This window comes from Cyclopterus lumpus, chromosome 10 (genome assembly GCF_009769545.1).
Source record: "Cyclopterus lumpus isolate fCycLum1 chromosome 10, fCycLum1.pri, whole genome shotgun sequence".
Classification (NCBI taxonomy): Eukaryota; Metazoa; Chordata; class Actinopteri; order Perciformes; family Cyclopteridae; genus Cyclopterus; species Cyclopterus lumpus.
In genome coordinates this window covers 8,380,810-8,402,043 of record NC_046975.1, presented here as the reverse complement: position 1 = coordinate 8,402,043, position 21,234 = coordinate 8,380,810, and the positions used below count along the sequence as shown (strand labels likewise).

Sequence of the window (21,234 nt, the reverse complement as noted above, 5' to 3'; positions counted from 1 at the left end):
ACATATAAACAAAACCAATACACAGCAAAAAGAAAGGGTACAGCAATAGACCAGAGACATAACGGGCTGCAGCATGCATCAGGCAGAACAAACCCAGCTACAATACAACATACACATAAAATACAAATGCACATATAGCCGAAACAAGCATCAGGACAGACAGCACATCAATGACTGCACACCTGATTGGCAACAAGCCATTCCTTCAGGTTATGCTTGAACGTGTTGTACGTGTTGTGTGCACGTATGTGTGGTGGCAGAGCATTCCACGAGTGACCTGCCTTCACTGAGAATGTAGACTTGCTAAACGAGCTTGACCTATATGAAATGACACAATCACCTCTTGTAGCAGATCTAGTGAGTCTGCTGCTTTCACTGCTTTGTTTAACAAATTCACTAAGCGGGGGCGGAGCCATACCATTCAAGGCTATAATGCCCAAACAGAATGTGAAGTTTATGTCTCTTGATGCAAGTTTCAGTTAATACACTAATTCACTAATACAATCTTTAAAAATGAATTGTGATTTCTTCTACATACATAATTGTATGTACATCACACGTGTGTAAATCTGGATTTGTTTGGTATATGACCTTGATCAGGGAGAAACCAGAGACCAGCAACCACAGCCACTGATCCATGAAAACGCCTCTTAGCTGTACTATTACACCCACTGGAATTTACTATCAGTTACATGGCAGCTTACATTGTCTGCTTAGTATACACAATATAGAGACACACACACACGTGTGCACGTGTGTGTGTGTCTCTACACACATACACAAACTGAGCACTCACCTTGTGCATACATAGCAAATGATTACAGTGCCTTCTCCATTGGTATTTAATGATTCTGCAGTGGATTTTTGTGATGATGCTAGGAACTTACGGTCTGTAGTTTTGTCTTCGTCTTCACGTTGTTTAGCACAAAATGACTTTTCCGCTGATTATAACATTATATTTACATCAGAGCAAATTGGCTCACCACTGTCTGGAGCGGAATAACTTCCCGAGCAGTCATGTGTGAAGACAAACATACACACACCACAAACGAGCACAGATGCTCACACGAGCAGGTAGAAGGGAGGGTCGCTCAGAGTGAACCAAATTCTCAATGTGATCAAGTCTAACGCAAGAAACATGGAAAAAGATAAGACAAATAGCACTTTGAACATTTGATGTCAACTACAGAGCTCACGACATCCACACCTTAGTGGATATGCATTGGTGTTTTGAGTGTGTTGATTTTTCCCCTCCTCTCTCCTGTTCTCTCCACAGTGTGTAACTGTGATCTGGCACGATCTGGCTTCTTCCAGAAGAAGGGCGAGTACATCTGCACGGCAGACTATCAGCGTCTGTACGGCACACGCTGCGACCGCTGTGACAGCTTCATCACGGGAGAGGTGGTCTCCGCTCTGGGACGCACGTACCACCCCAAGTGCTTTGTCTGCAGTGTCTGCAGGTAGACACACCCACCCACACACGCTGTGTATACGCGGTTACAGTAGTACTTAGTACAGCTACATTAATGCCATTGTTTCTGGCAAAAGTAAGTCCAATATTCACTCTACGTTGAGCTTCGTTTTGGTCTCCACCAACCCCTGACAAAAAACATCTGGTTCTTAAGTAGCTAAACTAGCTTCCGTCTGCCATTTGGTGGGAATCGATATGAACTTGTCAAGTGATATTTGCTATCTTTACACAAAAAATCAATGAGTGTGTCTGGTTCATGGTACTGAGCTCTAAATATATTATTAAAATGATCAACTTCAAAAAATTCATACGTTGAATGTGTATGCAAACAGTTGGCTATTTACCCATCTGATAACATTTTAAATATATCCATATTTATGTTATATATATATATATTATATGGCCACCCAGAAAACTGTTTTCTCTCCTTTTACTTCTGTTTTGGTTTCCATCAACTTCTGATGAAAAGTATTTGTCTCGTTAGCTGCTGAATGTTCCACGACGTTCAGGTTTGTTGACTTAGTCTGTCTGCAGTTTGGTGCCAAACAGTGTTTGTCAGAGCGTTATGCTTAAAACAGAGTGAGAGAGTGAGCCAACAGGACAATTACAGACCGTACGTCCAAAACAGCTGAAAGAAATGTCAAAACACAACTGAGATGAGGGGGTAAGTGCAGATGAGTTTGTTTTGTTATGACAGGCAACACATTATTATATATACAGTAATTTCATCCATCATTATTATCTAATTATTCATTAGTATAACTTTAGGATGGAGGATTATGAAAAAACATCTGGTGATTTTCTCCGTTAACAGACACAGTGATATTTTCCAACAGAAGGATAACATCACAACATGTTACAATGTATGATAAAGGACATTATTGCTCACTCCTAGTCATTTACCCATATTACTTCAGGATAACATTCTACATTGTATTGTATATGGTACACATTACTTACTCGCATCTCTGATTCATTTGTGAAAGTAGCCTGAGGACAGCAATGAGAAAAGCATGACTGTTTTCTGCCTTATGACCATGCAATCTGTCCACAAATGATCCTACACAAGTTGCATCTTTCGCAATAAGAAATGATAAGGTGACTTGTTTCTTCACAGGGGCTTATAATAATGCCGTTCAATCTCACGGTTCAGTCATATGTCGGCTCCTGAAAGTCAATACATGTCTGATTGGAAAGCTCGAGTGGTTTGGCGTTTTGCTTAGTCGAGACATGATTCGAAAAAAAGAGAACTGACCCGGTGTTTCACGCTGTTAGCCTAAGTAAAAGTAGGCCATCTCGCGCCTGAACTCCATCAGCGTTTGTGTGAAGCTCCCTCCAGAACAAAGTAACTTTCCTCTTCGCACCCCTCTCCCTTTCTCTTTCATGCCCCATTCTTAAAAAGTCCCCTCTCCTGGTTTGTTTTGCTCTATTTTGCTCCGTTACAAAGCTTACATAAGAGTGATCTTCCTTTACCTCCCTCCAGGAGAGTAGTGTTTGCCAGTTGTTGTGTGTCTGCTTGACATTGGCTGATAAACATGCGGTCATGCCCAGCAGCCCTGGGCAACAAACTGAACTGACACCAACTGGCCAGAGACAGTCAGTGGAGCAGTGGCGGGGATATCTGTGCGTGTGTCTCTGTGTGTGTGTGTGTGCGTGTGTGTGTGTGTGTGTGTGTGTGTGGGTGTGTGTGTGTGTGTGTGTGTGTGTCTCGTTCACCCCCTTCTCCTCCTCTTCTGTCTCCTCCTCCTCTTCCTCCTCATCATTAATACCGTCATGATCTTCCTGCTCTAAATCCCCATCCACATCCCGTCGTCTCTCTTTTCTCTTTGTCATCCCGGCCTCCGCTCTAATGAAGGCAGATTACAAGTTCCCTTGTTCCGTCCTGATGTTTTTAGTAAAGCAGCGGTGATCAAAGCCTGAGGGCATATTGCTGAAGCCAGGAATAGCTTTACTTCTGTGGCCAGTTTAGGAAAAAGAGAAGGAAAAAAACATGCATTAAATATGTAAACAGCGTACATTTTTAAAGTGCTGAGAAAGACTGACAAGGCAAGAGTGTCTTGAGGGACTGAGAGCAACACACAGGTAAAGACAAGGTCAACTACAGAGTAACACACTCTTCTGCACAATCGCTGCATTTCTTTCACTTTAGACTGGGATATCTAACACACATGCACGATTTGGCCTGAAAGTGGATCCAGACAAAAAACGACTTCTTTGTATTTCAAAAAATTGTCTGGGTTTACGAACAGATGGTTAAAACTGGGTATCAATTGGAGGGTGAAATTAACATGAACCCTAGGTGAACTATTCCCTTCATCCGTTTTCATAGACTTGTATCCCTTGAAGTATTTACCAGGGACTTTGTTGAATAATTTGGGGGATGATGGCTCATCTGTTCTGCTCACATGTCCATCCTTTCCGTTTGCTCTTCTTTTAATAATATAAATGCAAAAACAAATTTACGTAGATATTTAGACAATCCAAAATTGTTAAATAGTTCCCCAAACACACACTGGGGCTCACATCCTCAACAGCGGTGTGTACATGTTGCACAAGCCTTTATACATGCTTGGCTCTATACATCTATAAGTCCGTACATGGATGTGCGTGTGTGTGTGTGTGTGTGTGTGTGTGTGTGTGTGTGCGTGCGTGCGAAGACTTTGAGCTCTGGTGCAGACTCTAGCCTCGCCTTGGGTCTTGGCCCCGGCTCCAGGCTTCGGCGGGGAGTAAAAGGATTACTGCCGTCTATGTCTTTTAAACAGCCTTCCCTAAGCCTTTTAGCCCCCCCCCCCATTCATTCTCACATCCTCCCCAGTCATAAAGAAATCAATCTGTCTCCACAAATATGCCACAGAAGAGGAAAGAGAGAAAAAAAAAAAAAGCCATCTATCACGATGTGGTAAATTAAATTTCATAGACGCTTGTTTTGCCGTCGTGGACTCTGCTTGTTTGTCCGTGTGTGTATTCGCTCTTCCTAATCTTCGTTTAGCGTTGAAGCGGGGAAGTAAACTGTGGCCTGGCGCCACCAGATGTGTTGGAAGTGAGGCAGAGCGCAAACTGGGCGGACAGTTTGAGAGAGAAAGAGGCGGTGGAGATCAGTATGCACTCCACACAGTCCCCCTAATAAGTTTTCATTCTCACCGAGAGAGACAGTTTCCCCTTCAGAAGCCAGTGGCAGCGTCACATTATCGCCTCTTTAATCACAGAGCAGCCAGGTGCTCATGCAACAATCAACGTCCTATTAACCCGTCGCCTCGACAGTTTGGAAATGTATTTTCAGCTTCATAGAAGATGCCGGACTGTATTTAGCTTGTGTCAGCCTGTCTGTCACCCAATCATGTTTCTGCCAACACCCATTTGTTATTTCCCTTGAGTGCACTTGGGTGTAATGTAAAACACACAGAATCACTGCAGGCATTTCATCTCCATTGTGTGCTTGTTGTCTAATTATCTCTCTCTCTTTCTCTCTCTCTCTCTCCATTTCCTTGTCCTCCTAAGTAAACCCTTCCCCATCGGAGACAGAGTGACGTTCAGCGGAAAGGACTGCGTGTGCCAGCAGTGCACTCGCACACTCGTCAAGCCAAATGAACCGATCAAGATCCACGGGCCCAGCCGTAAGTCCAGCGTCCGCCTCGCTCCGTCCGCTCTGTTTAGGGCCACCATGGCGCTGCAGCGTGCTGAGTCTAATGCGATGGTTCCACAAGGCCCATTTAGCTCATTTAGCTAATCAAGTGTCTGTCAAATCAGTGGTCCGACCTGTCGCGCTGATCCACCAGCTGAGAATTATGCAACACAAACAGACACATCATTCATTCATTACTGTCAACACTGAACATGCAGAGAATAGAGGATGTGATGTTAGTCACCGTACACTTGGCACACATTCCCACATGAGCATACAATGCACTGATTCTATGTGTTATCAGAGAAGTTTATGTGGGAGGAGTACATGGCCCTCACCCTTTCAAAATAAAGCAGGAAAACGATCAATTGTGATGCCCCATCAGAGCAATAGTGATTGATGGTGAATCATTTGTGAAGTGTGGCGCACAGACAGCAGGCTGCCGCTCACTGGCTGTGCAGGAATAACAGATGGTGGAGAGGCAGTGAATAACTGTCCTCTCCAGATCGCTCCATTCAGGAGAATAAAATCCAAACGGCTCCCCAGGTATGTGTTCATCACTCCGTCTTATGAGGTGGCACTCTGTGAGACGGCCCACAGAGTGCCGATACTAAATGTAATGCACTGCCTTTTACAGCCTGTAATGCTCCATGTGCAAAAGTAGTAAAAAATCCATTTAGCCAGTACAAAATGATTATTGTAGGAGAAAAAAAAGCTATGAAAGGAACATTGGGGGGTGGGGAGGTCAAATGTTAGACAGACTTTATGGCCGACGGTTTAATCCGCAGCCTCTGAGAACGGCCGCGTTATGCACGGCTGTTCACATGTCTTTAACTTCAATAAATCACATGAAAACTTTATGAAAACCATAAAGACCTCTACTCACATCATACTGGTCGTGTATAACTCGATAATCTGCTTTTTTATGAAATGTTGGGTTACCAGGACTCACATTAGCCTCAGGTACTTTCAAGCAAAAGTATAATTTCATCCTTGAAACACATTGCAGTGCAAACGCTGTTCCGTAACATTAATTACTTTACTAGTGACCATGTATAGTTTCACCAAATCACTGTTTTGTCGGTAACTACCGATCACGAGCTCTGTCACCTACATTTCTAGACGTTTGATGCCAATTACATTCGCTGGCTGAAAGGAAACTGTATCATGACTCAGAGGAAAATCAGCTGTGCACAGTCACTGTCTGGGGTTGGAATCCTGGCTCTGTATAGACTCAGCACCATGACAGTCAAGATTTATTTGGACTGCAGAAACCCAACTCAATACACTGCAGGTTTCTTTGGACTGCAAAACACAATTTGTCTTGGCTGACAGGGCCAAGTGGAGCGGTTCCCCTGTGAGTCCCGGCTCCTCTCAGGGGGCAGCAGACCGGGTCAGAAAAGGTTACCCTTGGCCAAACGTCTTCCAAATGGAAACAAATGGAGCGCTGACCTTTTTTTTCAGCTTTTTGACGCTCTGCAGCCGTGCATCATTTGTAGCCTGGGCGCTGTCCCGCTTCTCTCTCGCCCTGTTAGCAGTGGTCGAAACCACTCGCTGTGGCCTAACTGGAATATTACTGTCTGTGTGCATACGGTGTGCCAGTGTTGGCGTGAGAGGGAGAAACAGACAGAGGGAGATTCATACATGTCTCGTGTGAGGGGGGGAATTTATGCACCTGTTTTGGCCCTGAGGCTCCTTCAGTGATTCTGCCTGCATTCAATCATGTTTAACACTGCTTACAGTTGAGAGAACAAGCCTCAGAGCGTGTTTAAAGACGTACAATTAAACCTGGGCTCCCTTTATCTCTTCCTTTAACTCTTCTCCCCTCTCCACTTCTTTTCTCCTGTCTGTCCTTTCCCATTCTCCTTTCTCTCCTTTCTCTCACCCACTGCCCTTCTCCAGACTGCGCTGGGTGTAGAGCCGAGATCAAGCAGGGTCAGTCCCTCCTGGCTTTGGAGAAACAGTGGCACGTCAGCTGCTTCAGATGTCGGACCTGCAACATGATCCTCACGGGAGAGTACATCAGCAAGTGAGTGTGTGTGTGTGTGTGTGTGTGTGTGTGAAGAGAACCTCAACATGTCCAGAGGGTGCGTGTGATTCTCGCGTCTCACTCGGATGAGAGGTACAAGTCGACACACTGGATCTTTCATATCCGGTGGCTATCCAGCTCTCGCGGCTAAACTGTGCATTTAACACGCTACAGCGGTTCCTCTTTTTCGTTCTCTGTGTTGCAGGGATGGAGTGCCGTACTGTGAGGCCGATTACCACGCCCAGTACGGGGTGAAATGTGAGACCTGCAGCCGATACATCAGTGGAAGGGTTCTGGAGGTGAGAACGGGACCCGGTTCAAACTCGAGACGTCGTTACTCGTTGTTAAGAGATGTGCAGAATTACAGAACTTTTGTGCAGAATTCTGCAGTGACAGAGAAATCCAAATTGGGAGCGCAATCATCGTTATCAGAGTTGAGCAGTTGCATTTCATCCTTGTCTCCGTTTAAGCCCCGCCGTGCTTCAGGGAGTGAGCGACTTAAGATCGGCGGGTGATAAAAAATGTTGTGCCGCTCTACTCAACCAAAACAAATTCAGCTGCAGTGCGTTAGCCTGGTCAAACATCGGTGCACATCCACTTCTTCGCGTTTACTTTTAGAAGCCTACCTGCGCAAACAGGAGGCAAAAAAGCTAGATTGAGTCGTAACTACGTGTCAGGCGTTGACAGAGAGAAAAAATGAGTTATAAAAAGATCAGAGGATAAAGAGTGAAGGGAAAAGATGGGAAGAGGAAACACCCAGACGGCAAATTCGACAGTGATAGAAATGTGTGCTTAGCGTGCTCTTATACGCTGGAGAGTGGTGAGAGGAGAGCGGAGGAGAAGGAGCTGAGGCGGACAGAGGAAGACAGAGGTGATGGGGAAATAATGAAAGTGATCATGTGCACATGCTAATTAAGGGTTTTGGAGTCTCCGGAGGGCGTCTCTTGTCTGTCGCAACCTAAGGAAAGGGAACAAAACTTTGTCGGACAAACACACACATACACACACACGCACACACACGCACACACACACACACACACACACAAGGCGTTGTTGTCCCTTTGCTTGTCAGTGTGGCTGGTGTAAAGTGTTTTGTTCCTGACTGTCAGCCTCTCTGAGCTATTTATAGACATGGGGACATGTCAGTCTTTATCTGTGAGACTCCCTGTCTCTCTTTCTCTCTCTCTCACTTTATGTATTTCTCTCTCTCTCTTTCTCTCGTTCTCTCTCTCTCACTTTATGTCTCTCTCGCTCTCTCATTCTCTCTCTCTCACTTTATGTCTCTCTCTCTCTCGTTCTCTCTCTCTCTCACTTTATGTCTCTCTCTCTCTTTCCCTCTCTTCTTTCTGCGTGTGCCTCTCTATCTCCCTCTGATCATTTCTGTGTGCTTGCACGCGTGACATTCATTTCTTTCTTCTGTCAAATTTTTATTTCATAATGATTTGCTTCGTTAAGAACTGATTAGACTCACAGATCCAAGAAGTGCGTAACTCTCCAAACATACAGTTTTTATTTAGGATACCAATTACAGATGCTTTCTGTTAGTGTGGCACGTGGTACCTGTTATATTTCCCAAATATGTGGCCATTATGACTCTAGGGGTCAAGCTGAATTAAATCGAAAGCTTGGCTCTGAATCCAACTGAAAGAAAAGCCAGAAAAACTTTTTGTTTTAATTTATTTTTAGTTGTAAAAAATGTTCTTGTCTTTGAAATCTACATTGCCCAAATACCAATAAATGATCGACTTACCTGTAAGTAAAGTAACATTTCATTATTATGTTGGTGGACTTTGCCGTACGGATACCTCTGACTGACTTCAGGCTTGTTCCACAGAGCCTCTCTTCAGTCCAAATTCCCAGAGCCAGTGGTTGTTAGTTTTAATGAGTAGTTTAGAATAGATGGAGAAGGAGAGAAACAAAGACAGGAAGCAGAAAGAGGAACATAAAACCTCCTTTCTTTGGTTTCACCTCCTTCCTTTTCCTTCCGTCCTCTGTGTTTCAGTTTGCCAATAAATATAGCAGCCAGTAAATGCCACTGCCGAGAATGGGGGCCTCATTAGAAATGGAAACAGCAGTTTCTAAATTGATACCGCATGACCAGAGACAGCAAGCGCCGCGTTGCTCGGGAAAGCACGGGAGCTAAATGCTGCATCGTCTCCTGGCTTTCCTTTCAGAGTAACCTGAGACAGACAAGGAGAGCAGGGATTGGTTAAAAGGCCTCTGAGATACCATCAGTAGAATGAAAAGAGGGGGACAGTCGATGCAGCAGAAAATGACATAATACCCCACCACACACAACAGTTCAGGTCTCCTCGACACCGGCCACATGTTAGCAGTGCATCTATGAATAGAAATGATCTTAATGGTGTGTCAGAGGGGGCGGGACGGGGCCACACCTCAGCTGTCGGCCCTGTGGAGATACATTTGAGGAACATCAGGACGGTGAACTGGCCTGCATCAACGGACGGAGCCGGCACGGTGACATCACACTGTTCGGATGTTTTCCCTCTGTGTCTGTCTCACACGCACACATACACACACACACAGAGACACACACACACTTCATGTGACTTACCTACAGGGATCTTTGTTCTAATGGTGGTATGGAGGATAATGAGCGGTGGCTATCGTGTTCTGTATGCAACGATGTCTCAGCACATTATGATGGCGCTGTATTGGCAGTCAGGTGATGTGCAGGAGAAAACATATGGAGATAATGACCTCCTCATTTGTCGATTAGCCCTCACTCCGTGAAACTCTTTATGATGATCATTTATGTCCAGTCACACCTCTTCTTCTTCTTCTTCTTCTTCTTCTTCTTCTTCTTCTTCCCTCTCCTCCTCACAGGCGGGAGGGAAGCACTACCATCCGGCCTGCGCTCGATGCTCCCGCTGTAACATGACGTTCAAAGAGGGAGAGGAAATGTACCTGACAGGTGAAACTCAATGTCGACACGTAGAGGGCACTTTCCCGCGTGGACGGAGGCATCCAGCGCCAATCTGTCTTCTCTTCTTCTCTCACTCTTCTCCAGGATGTGAGGTGTGGCACCCATTATGCAAGCAGGCAGCGAGGGCAGAGAGGAGACTCAGGGTGAGATAGAGTTTGAAATGAAAATGTGAATGTGAATGAAAACTGCAATTTCCTCACCTTGTCCTTTTTTTCTTTGTCTGTTTGTACCTCACAGCATAGACGTCTGTCGGAGGCCTCCATCTCTCCACCGGGCTCCTCCATAGGCTCTCCCAGTAGGGTTATATGTGTGAGTACCCTATTACTTTAAAGCTTTAAGTCATTTACAGCTGCCAACGCCCCCGAGCTCACCCTAAAAGCACAATTTCCACACCAGCAGCACAAGCACTCTACCCACAGGCTTGAATGGTTAAGGGTCAACCTGAGAGGCTGCACACTGCCTTGGCATGTTTGCTTGTCTGTGTCCTCGTGATGTGACGGGAGTTAAAAAGAAGTGAAGAAATGATCTTGGTAAGTTGAAACTGGGATGAATTTGGAAGAAAGAAAAAAAAAAGAACAAATGTTGTTTCCCTAGCCTTGTGGCTACGGGGACGGCAGTGTCCGATCCGCCACTTTGGTCCAGAATCTAGTTCTCAAAATCCCCAGACGTTCATGGTCCCAGAGGATGAGTCCTTATGATGTTGGCAATCCCCTGAGTTTCCAAAAAGCGCCACCAGCAGGTCAGAGTTATCAGACATCAAGTGAAATATATTAACCAGATGGATTGGGGTAAATTGTTATATAGACATGCATGGCCCCGAGATAATGTATCCTACCACCTTTGAATGATCCCCCGACTTTTCTGTAGAGTTGACAGTTTTCATTGTGAGTGAAAAGTCCATGAAATTTTAACCTCACTACTCTGCCAACATACCTCACAGAGCCACTTGCATGAGTCTGGACTCTCTCTGTGACAAAGCAGGTATTCCTAATGCACTTGTAGGCTGAATATTGTCCAAGAAAGGGAAGGAAATTCCCAAATGTCAAGCAACGTTAAAGTGAGATTCAGTCTGAAAGAAATGGTTAAATATAACCGAGACATGTAAAATGATTTCATATTTCAAGCAAATTTATCCCAGTTTTCAACAATGTGTGAGTCACTAAATCAGTCCTTCCTCTATGCTGTATAGAGCGAGCGAGGCGAGTTGGTGGACCTACCAGGTTTATGTTAAGGTTGTCACTCTGTGCTTTGCAGAGTTGGACCAGTTCCATTTCAAAACGAGCCTTCAGCCATATGGATCAGTGTCCAACTGTGCTGCTTGGCAGTCTGCTGAGTGCTGCTGCGTGTCGCCAGTATTCGCATGTCAAGGGATGTCTGCATGCGAGCAAGAGTCACCGCTTTCTGCCAAGCCCCGCCCAGATCTGCACTCGTCTCATAATCAATGACCTTTCTGTTTAAGGTGATGGATGAGGGAGAAGTGCAGTGTAAGCATGCGTCTCGTCCATACTGTCTCCTCTCTCTCTCTCTCTCTTCCTCTAGCTGTCCTCGCTCCCTCTCCTCTCTTTCTTACACATGCTGAGCACCTGAAGGTCAACAACTTACACACCGCTGTCAGGTTCTGCAGTGTACATGTGTACTTTTGATGAGCGCATATCAAGCATGTGTGTGCTTCATCAGCTCTTTTTCACCCCTCTCACCCCTGCATGATCGGCTCACTGGTGCATCACTGGTGCAGTTTCCATTCTACTTTGTTACTGTGCATTGTCCATGTGGTTGATGTTGGGTCTTGTTGCTGTTGTCTCTGTCTTTGGTGGGTGTATGTGTGTGTCCTCTCTCCAGGCCAGAGTGAAGAATCAGTTCCTAGATTATAAGGACCTAGCTGCCCTGCCAAAGGTCAAGGCCATATACGAGGTCCAACAGCCAGACCTCATATCCTCCTCATACCAGCCGTACCACAGATACACCTCTGATGACAGGCTAGAAACTTACAGCTATGGGGAGGTACTACTGCAACACACTCCAGGCCAAACTTGGCTTTGGTCTCATCGTCGGTCTGCATTCAGGAGAAACACTTTGTTTGGTTTTTAAATTTAGCTTTGTGGATAAGAAGTGTCTTCATTGCAACTGATATAGCATTTAGATTTCTCTTATGTGTTATTTGGTAAAGTGAGATTCTGTAATTGGTCATTTTAGTTGAACTTTTTTATTTTATTTTTCATTTTTACTTCTTTTTTTGAGACAAAGATAAGAAATATTTTTTAACTAAACTTAATTTTAAAACCCTTGTTATTTGGTTGAAGTTACAGATTGGTATATGTTACAACATACAGACAATCAAACCAGGTTCTGATAATTGTCTTTCCACAAAGTAATAGTTTGACATTTTGGGAAATACACTTTACAGTCAGATGAGAAAACAGGCAACTAGCTAAGCTTAGCACACAGCCTGGAAACAGGGCGGAGACAGCTGGCCTGGCTCTGTCCAATGTTTAATAAATCTACCTCACAGCACCTCTAAAGATCACTAACCAAGCCAAACCCAGAATTAGTTCAGACAAACCACAGCGTGACATTTTTACATTTCGGCTTGCGTATGAATAAAATAACAGCGATATGAATAGTTAATTAGTGAGCTTTAAACAGACACCAGAGTGGTATCTTCCTTTTAACTGACATTTCAATCTAATAAATAAAAATGGTGTGGCTTAAAGTCATCACTTTGTCCCATGCAGAAAACCCCACCAGTCACCCGTGTAGGACGAAACAAAGCACATAGATTACATTTGAGAAGATTGGCTGGTCTTTTCTTGTGGTCCTGTAAATACATGATATATGAGGTATTGTTCTGGTTTCACCACGTTGCTACATTATAAATGCTCACTCTTCTCTCTCCACTCATTCTCCAGTCACTTGGGACACTCTCTCCCTATTCTCAGGTAAGCACTCTTCCTAGCAGAGCAAATGGACTGACTTTGTCACTTTGTCAGTAAGTTATTTGTCTCCTCGTTGCCCCCCTCGCTCTTTTTTCACCTCTACCTCGGCTCCCCTTTCTCTTTTCAGGACTACGACAGCCTGGATATAAAGCAGAGGCGGTGCTCCAGTCCAGGTTATATTGACTCGCCAACATACAGTCGCCAAGGCACGTCACCCATCATGCCTCGCTCTCCGCAGCACTATGCCTACCCTGGTGAGTCAGATGGCATTCACTTCTAGTTGTCTGCTTATAAGCTCAGAGTTTGATATCAGTATGCTTTCTTCATGAAGTCCACCATGCAGTACTTAATGAACTTAGTGTCGGGAATGATTCTCGTGAAGTTTAGTAATTTAACATTTTTGTCGATGTCGAGATGAGGGGGTCGATGCCGCTCTTATGTGTGCCTGTGCAGTGTGTGGCCAACGGCCAGTTAGCATAACAAGTGGAGCTACTGCTTCTGGCCAAGAATTCATCCTTCACAAAGCACCTCGTAAAACGGCAAATTACCATTTTTACGGTACGGCTTTTGAAAGAACTTGCTAAGTCTTCTGGTGACAAAGGATAAACAGATTCACCACCTTTGGGCAGAATCTCTTTCACTTTACTCCAAAATAGTTGTTTGACTATCTCATATGCTGCAGTTGCTCCTTGGCTGTCATTTCATTCAACTCTTACACATGTGCATTGACACTGTAATTACTGTCATAGGAAGACAAGTCAATAACCGTTGTCATTACACAAGTGGAATAGTTATCCAATGTCACTTTGTAACTTGAATGAATGCCGTTTTGGTTTTCATCTGCCTGGATGAGACTTGCGTTGAGGCCTTCCTTCATTCTCATGTTTCCTTTGCTGTGATTGGCTGTGGTTGGCTGCAGGCTCTGAGAGTGGCAGGAGTTCACCTTATTACGGCCAAGAGGGGCGGTCAAGCACACCCACCACAAACCAGCCCCCTAAACATTTTCATGTACCAGGTAGGATTCCCCATCTCCTCATTGCACTACTCACAATCTCATCAATGTTTTACTCCGCGGGGGAAGATTTCATCAGAAATTATTCACTGATGCAAATCTTTCATTTTAAGTTCAGGAATCAGAGTTTTGTGGAAAATAGTCGTATTTTGAACCAATTTGAACAACCATCCCTCGTACCTCCGCCTCGTCCCTTCCGAATCACCCCGATAGAGACTCACATCCTCGCCTCCTTCACTCCTTCACTCCTCCATCTCCTCTTTCTCTCCTCAGCCACAGGGGACCCCAACATCTACAAGAAGCCTCCCATCTATACGAGAACGGGTACAGTGCAGTTAGCCACGCCTTAGCCTGCCTGTCCTCCTGTCAGTTTAGTCCTGCTGTGTTTGAGTACTCCATGTAGATGTTTTTGCTGACCTATTGATGTTATTAATGAGTGATTAATATTGATGCTCGGTCGTCATCGAGAATGAAGCCACCAATAAACAAAAAGACGGAAAATGCACAAACGGAAATAGAGTTTGACTTGAAAAGCGCTTTTTCAAAATTGGACTCATTGCATTTGTAATTGGCTGAATGCAGAAGAGCAACGTTTCAATGTGCATGCCGCTAACACGTGCCTGCTTCTGCAGCACGACAGGTTCTTGTCTGCAAATGGGACTGGAATAGACCAAAAATGATGTGAAGGTTGCTCAGGCGTGACAAGTGTTGAGTACACGGGACTCTTGAGGACACAAGTTAACAGAATAGAACGGAACAATAGAACAAAGCAAAGTGGGGAGAAAAAAAACTGCATTATAACTAGAATGTATATTTGCCATGGAGACTCCGTCTAGTTAACCAGTGGTCAGTGTGTGATTTAAGGGGGCGTCTCTGTAATTGTAACGGTTTGAATGCAGGGACAGCTGGTTTTTTTGGTCGAAAAACACACCGAGTATGTGAGAGGGAAGTCTGATTTCTTAACAGCGTGTGTCTATGCTGTCATTCAATCAAGTAACACAGCAACGCGGTTAACTCCAGATGCTATTTTTGCCTTTTATTACGAGTCATTAAACTGAAATGCACATCAGCCATCCTTCACACGTCACAGTGGAAAATGCTTTTCAGCTGACTCAAGACCTCTTGATGGAGTTTGTTTATCTTCGTCGTCCTGCATGTTCTCCTGTACTGTATGTGGTGGTATTCGTGGGGTAGTGAACTGTGTCGACCCGTGTACAGACACTTTCGCCCTTCTATGTTTCTCGGTTGTAATTAGTACATTGCAGGCCATGATGTTCCCACAACACATGTTTGTCAACGAAGAATCATTTAAAAAAAACTCCAAGCACACACTTCTGTCACATGGATCCTTCTCATACTTTATGTCGTCCTAACAGCTATTGATTATTATTCTCTCTTGTTTTAGCACTTAACAGGATTGACGTATATTCATAGTCACAACAGACACGTGTGATGTTGCTGTGTGCATCAAAAGCCTGTTATGTACTACTCAGTGCTACCTATATATATTTAAAAATATCAGCCTTTTTCCTTTTCTCCATATCGCTAGCAAACCTCTCACATTGACACATCTCTCCGATGGTGACGCTCCAATAATGTTTCCCTTTTCCTTTTCACCTTTTTATTGCATCCGATCCCTTTTATTCACTTCCTGCCACCCTTCTGCTTCACTTCCCCCCCCCCCGGTGACCTTGCCACTGTAAGTACCTCTCTCCTCTCGCTGTTTCACTCACTGTCGGTAGATAGATTATTATGTCTGTCGTGTGTGTCTGTGTTTCTGCCTTTGTGTATTGGTCCTCCCATGTCAATGCTGGACAGCCATCCTTCCTCCGGCAGAAGGTCCAATCTGTCTGTGTGTGGGTGTGTGCGTGGGTGTGCGCGTGTGTGTCGTCGAGCTGAAAGTGTGTGTCAACATGAGAACTTCTGCCATCAGTGTCATGCATCATGTGTATAGGAATTCAATGGATCGTGGATCTGTGCCGCCGCGGCTAATGGCAAACTGAGTGAAGAGCGATCTATCTGACATTACACTGCATGTCACATCCATTGACTCCCATTGACTGTGCTTTAGTGCAGAGTGGCATCGATATCATCGCCTCACGCCATGAATGCAGCGACTGTGTGCCGCAGGCTGAGCAGTAACTGAGCTCACTTGAATGCTGGTTATTTTTTTGCTGGATATGGATCTCCTCTGACAGGAATGCAGGAAGTGATGACCGCAAATATGAAGCGTACATCTACTCTGGCTGTAAATCATTGTGGTATTCCTTTCCACGTTTTCCTCCGGAAAGGGATAGTTTAACATCCTGGGAAATAGTTTATTCACAGTTCTTGTCAAAACGAGACACCACTCTCACGTCTCTATTCAATTTGAAGCTGGAGCCAGGAGACGATTGACTTCCGCTTTAGGCTTAGCATTAAAAGGTCATGAACATATTTCCCGAAATTTCAAACTATTTCTTTAACATAATTACCACCTACTGTGGTTCTGTCTGTTTTTCTCTCTCCTAACCTATCCCTCCTTCACAGGCAATCATGTGAACGCAGCCACCAAAAGCAGGACCAGCGAGGACATCCTCAGATCCTCCAGGCTGTCCACCTACTCTCCTGAGCCATATACCCAGTCCGAGTCTGACTACTCCCCTTACACCAGCTCCCCCAGGGGTACGAAACACTGTCATTTCACTGAGTTCACAGTGGCAAGCCGCATTGTTTTGATTTTCCGCTGGACCACACACGGACATCGAAGTTCCTTTTGTAACTGTGTTGTCATATTTATTCACTCACCCACTGCGTTCCACAACGAGCTCTTTATACATGTGAGGGGAATGAACCTCTTTTATCTGTTTTTGTCTCTCAGCCTATCGGGTGCCGAGGAGACGCTTCTCGACAGGAGGAGATGAAGAGAGTTGGAGTCCCGGTCTTCAAAGAGTAAGGGCTTCGTTATTTTCTTTCTCTCTTTCTTCAACATTTGGTTTGGAGAAAGTCACCTCCTTAAGAAACACCCATGACTAATGCACTTCTTATGCTATGGTGCCTGTTAACTGTCCCCCTGTTTTGCACTTGCTTCATTCACTGTACACCCCCCCCCCCCCCCCCCCCCCCCCCCCCCCCCCCCTTGACTCTTTCGTCGCTCCCCCTCAGATCGGGAGTGGCATCGGGAGGTTGATCCTAAAGGAGGAGATGAAAGCCAGATCTGGTTCCTATGACAACGACCCCTGGGGCAGTGCAAGGAATTCTCGTAGTGGGAGCAAGGAAACACTCAACACTACAGGCTACGGCACCACGGCGTACAACAACACCGTCAACGGATGTAAGGATCCCTCCCCCCTCTGGATCCCCCCTCTTTGTCTTTCCTCCTCGCTGTTTCTGCAAGTTCATGCCTGCGCTGCCATGTCTTTGTCCCTCCCAGTGTGACCGCGTGTGCGGCCACGGCAGTTTTTTATGAGCCTCAATATCCGCTGTCACCAGGGTTTGGAGTGACGGCAGTGAGGTTGTGGATGCAGGTCAGAGAGGGTCATGGCTGCTGCTGCAGGCATTATGGAGATGAAAAGATAGCTGAACAGCTGCTGCTGGCTTGCCACAGGTGCAGCAGATGTGGCCTGTCATTGTTGTGGGGATATCTGATGGCACTGAGTCTGAACATTTCAAGCTACCGAGAGAAGAGTGTTCAACCAGTTGTGCCAGATGTGATGAAGCCGGATCTGAAGCGACCTGAAGAGTTAGTGGTCGCACAGCGTATTGGGACGTTCAGACACCAGTCTGTCTCCATTATGATCCATAACTCTCCATCCCTCTATCTGTCCATCTCTCCGTGTATCTACCTCAGCCTCTCGCTCACCACAGCTGGTGTCCCATATCCTGGTTTATTTATGAGCAGTAAAATATCTCATTAAAGCTCTTTCTCAGATGGGAGGGGACACAACTGAACGGGACTCTGCTGGCTCCGCTTGAAAGGCAACATACATTGTAACCATACAAGCTGTGTTTTGCGATTAGACGGTGAAGCGTGTCTTTGTGCTTGTATGTTGTTTTTACATTTTTTATTTATCCACTTCTTCTTGGAGCCAGTCCTGCCTGCCCTATATCTGCCTTATTGCCCCTTTGATGTGTTGTGTTCCTTTCAGGGCTTGATTGGTACCCAACTTGCTCCTTTTCTTTTTTTATGTTATCACTCTAACGAGAGAGATAGCTGTCTAATCTCTAGAGCAATTTCCCTTGAATATTTTTGAGGACAATAATCAACATTTTGAGGCAGGACGCATTACAATTGATGCATCATTTGTGTGTGTGTGTGTGTGTGCAATAAGAGAGATATCTTGTAACTGTGTGATCTCTTTATTTCCCAGCTCCAAGATCTCAGTACAGCGCTGATAGCGGTGAGTTTGTCAATAATAAGACCTCCTCAGTTCTGGGTTTTTAAGGGGGTGTTCATACAGTAGCTGTTTTTGTATGGAGATGTTGAATGAAGATTTGCATTGGATCATAAATTACATATTTGCGCTGGATTCAGTGACCTTACATAAACAAAGCTCCAGTATTATGTGCACACATCTGGAACTGTAGGATGTTTTTTGGGTTGGTCAGGAGCGCCATCTTCTGGCACTGACCTGGCACTGACCATACCATTCCAAAGTTTAAAATGACATGAGAATAATAGGAAATTGAAGACTGTTTGGCTTGACGATGGTAATATTTTACTACTGCTTTCTTTTTTTCTTTTAGATTTTGTTTGTAAGTCCGCCTCGCTACCAGGATACGGACGCAACGGCATCCAGAGGGTGAGACCACAGTGAACATGACACAGCACCGTGATTAGCTGTATGAATTACATAGGCTTGGGGCTTATTTTAGACAGGTCGGACATCTTTAATACGACATTTGTTGTATGAAATGACCATTAACTTCGGGGCACTGGAATTCTGTATTGTTAGGGCTGTTGTTATTTCCTCATCGTATTACATGTTTATATCTCAGACTAAAACTAGTATTTCTATATGTTTAAGTCGCTATTATTCCTCTCTACACCTGCAGCCTCAGAGTGCTGATTGCTACCAGTACCCGTATGATAGTGGCAGTGAGGTCAATTGGGGAAGCAGAGGTAATATAATACAAAACACCGACCACTTATTACAGTGAAGCAATTCATTTTAATTTTTTTTTTTTCTATTGTACTAACTTGATTTCCTTTCTTCCCTCCCAGCAGAATACACGGTAAGGGTTTAATCAAATACTTTAATAATTAATTCCATGTGGGTTAGCCTGGATGTTGAATAATCCCAAAGTTATTGTAAACTAAGTGTCCAAAGTTTGATGACACATGCTGCCTCTTCCCCTCTGCAGATTTACCCCTATGAGGCGCTTATTGTCACCACTAGGGGTCGCAACAGGTTGCCCAAAGATGCAGACAGAGCCAGACTGGAGGTGAGTTATGAATGGGCCATAAGGCCAACTGTGCTTGGAATAAGTTCCCCCTGGTCTAGTTAAAAACAGGCGGTGTAGCCAGGATTTTAGAAATAGAAAGGCCCGCATGGCCACTCTGAAACCCAACCAAACGAAACTCTGTAAAATATTCTTCCGTTTCTAAACAATATATTCATTGAAATTTTTACTACTAATTTGTGTCAATTTGCACTCCGTACATTATGGTCTGGTGCCGGTTGTATAATTCTGTTTTTTTTTTTAAACGTTATTTTAGATTAATTCATTTAGGTGTTTCATAAAACAGGTGTTTGCCTAAAAAAGGTTAATTTAGGTTGCCTAAAAAAATGACTAAAAATGAATGTCTTTTTGTCATTATAACCGTGATATCCTCAATGGCAATTAAGGCCAGGTTGAAAATAATTGTATATTATAGGAATGTATTAATTGGGCACTTTAAAAACGACAGGTATAAAGAGGTAGCTGTGTGTCATCTCTATTTCTTGTGTTCTCAGCGTCACTTGTCCCCAGAGGAGTTCCTGCAAGTGTTTGGCATGACTGTGGAGGATTTTGACCGGCTGGCTCTGTGGAAGAGAAATGACCTCAAGAAGCAGGCCCGACTGTTTTAATAACTTATGGACGTCCGTTGAATACGGTCATAACCGGAGCGAGAGACTGGCCGGCCTGCAGGAGGTGAAGAAAGAGATGTTGAGACTTCTGCTCAGTTTCACTGCCATGGCTGAGAACCTGTTCGAGATCTCCTCATAAGACGAACCAAATTCTGGTCCCACCAGAGATACAGAGGGAAGGTCACAGAGACGTTATGCACAGATGGACGGATCAACTGTGGCTGTCAGTGCAACTGTGGCAGTTTGCTGCAGTGATGTGTAAGCAATAGAGAGTGTAGTACATTAGTGATGTGCTTTTCTTAAGGCATCATGTGGGGATGTCCGTGACCAGAGCTGCAGCACTAAAACATAAAGAGGAGAATTTTGGCTTTGCCTTATTTGTTATGGTCTCTTAGTTATGAGTGTGCAGCACCAGCAATCTGAATGAGTAGAATGTAGATACTGTATATCATTTATGACACTTTATCAGTGTGAATGATTAGATGAGAAAAATGAGAGTGAGCATCCAGCATCACTTTGCTTTGGTTTATAAGGATGCATTTTGTTTACCTGTTCCCTGTTTTTGCTCTGTCACCTGAAATACCGTCTCTCTCTGGTTTACATTTTACTCATACAGAACAAAACATGTAACAATGGGAGGTGGACTCAACTTTTTGTGAGAATGCAGATATACAGATTAGCAGATCCCTTCCATAATGTTCTGGTTAAATAGTTAAAGGTCACCAATAGATGCAGTTCACTGTGCAGCTGTATCATAAACCTAAAAGGATGTGCAATTCAGTAGATTAAGTAGATAACGTAAACACAGATGCAGTCCTCCTGCTCCATGTGTTCCAGCTCATCGCAATAGAACGATGACTAAATGTTTTAGGATGAGGACTCGTCATCCGTACATTTAAACTCACAGTTATTGATTCTCTTTTAGAATGATAATCCAATAATTTTGTAGTTTCAGAGATTATATTCACTCACAATGAAACACACTGCAAGGTATTAACATATACTGACAAAGATCCAGGGTTGTCGAAGACTTTACTTCCTTTGAATACGGTTCATTTTGTGATTCAAAATTAAACTTTAAACAAATTCTGTCTCTTTTTTTTATTATAATTTGTAGTTAGGAACTATCCACTGAGGAATCTTTTTTAAAGGAATTGTTTGACATGTTTT

At 44.3% G+C, this 21,234-nt stretch overlaps 1 protein-coding gene across 1 annotated transcript in view; it reads left to right on the top strand.

Moving 5' to 3' along the window:
- The window catches only part of ablim3 (actin binding LIM protein family, member 3), a 39,246-nt gene extending 18,137 nt beyond the window's left edge, over positions 1-21,109 (top strand). Inside the window, exons 5-25 of the mRNA XM_034544163.1 lie at positions 1,277-1,460; positions 4,970-5,085; positions 6,996-7,122; positions 7,328-7,421; positions 9,970-10,057; positions 10,154-10,212; positions 10,307-10,378; positions 11,909-12,070; positions 12,976-13,005; positions 13,130-13,256; positions 13,922-14,017; positions 14,288-14,338; positions 16,544-16,678; positions 16,875-16,945; positions 17,159-17,327; positions 18,364-18,393; positions 18,740-18,795; positions 19,049-19,115; positions 19,221-19,228; positions 19,358-19,438; positions 19,951-21,109. Coding sequence (XP_034400054.1) covers positions 1,277-1,460; positions 4,970-5,085; positions 6,996-7,122; positions 7,328-7,421; positions 9,970-10,057; positions 10,154-10,212; positions 10,307-10,378; positions 11,909-12,070; positions 12,976-13,005; positions 13,130-13,256; positions 13,922-14,017; positions 14,288-14,338; positions 16,544-16,678; positions 16,875-16,945; positions 17,159-17,327; positions 18,364-18,393; positions 18,740-18,795; positions 19,049-19,115; positions 19,221-19,228; positions 19,358-19,438; positions 19,951-20,064 — 1,937 coding nt within the window. The 3' untranslated portion in view covers positions 20,065-21,109. The remainder of the gene's footprint in view (positions 1-1,276; positions 1,461-4,969; positions 5,086-6,995; positions 7,123-7,327; positions 7,422-9,969; positions 10,058-10,153; positions 10,213-10,306; positions 10,379-11,908; positions 12,071-12,975; positions 13,006-13,129; positions 13,257-13,921; positions 14,018-14,287; positions 14,339-16,543; positions 16,679-16,874; positions 16,946-17,158; positions 17,328-18,363; positions 18,394-18,739; positions 18,796-19,048; positions 19,116-19,220; positions 19,229-19,357; positions 19,439-19,950) is intronic.
- Positions 21,110-21,234: the final 125 nt, after the last annotated feature.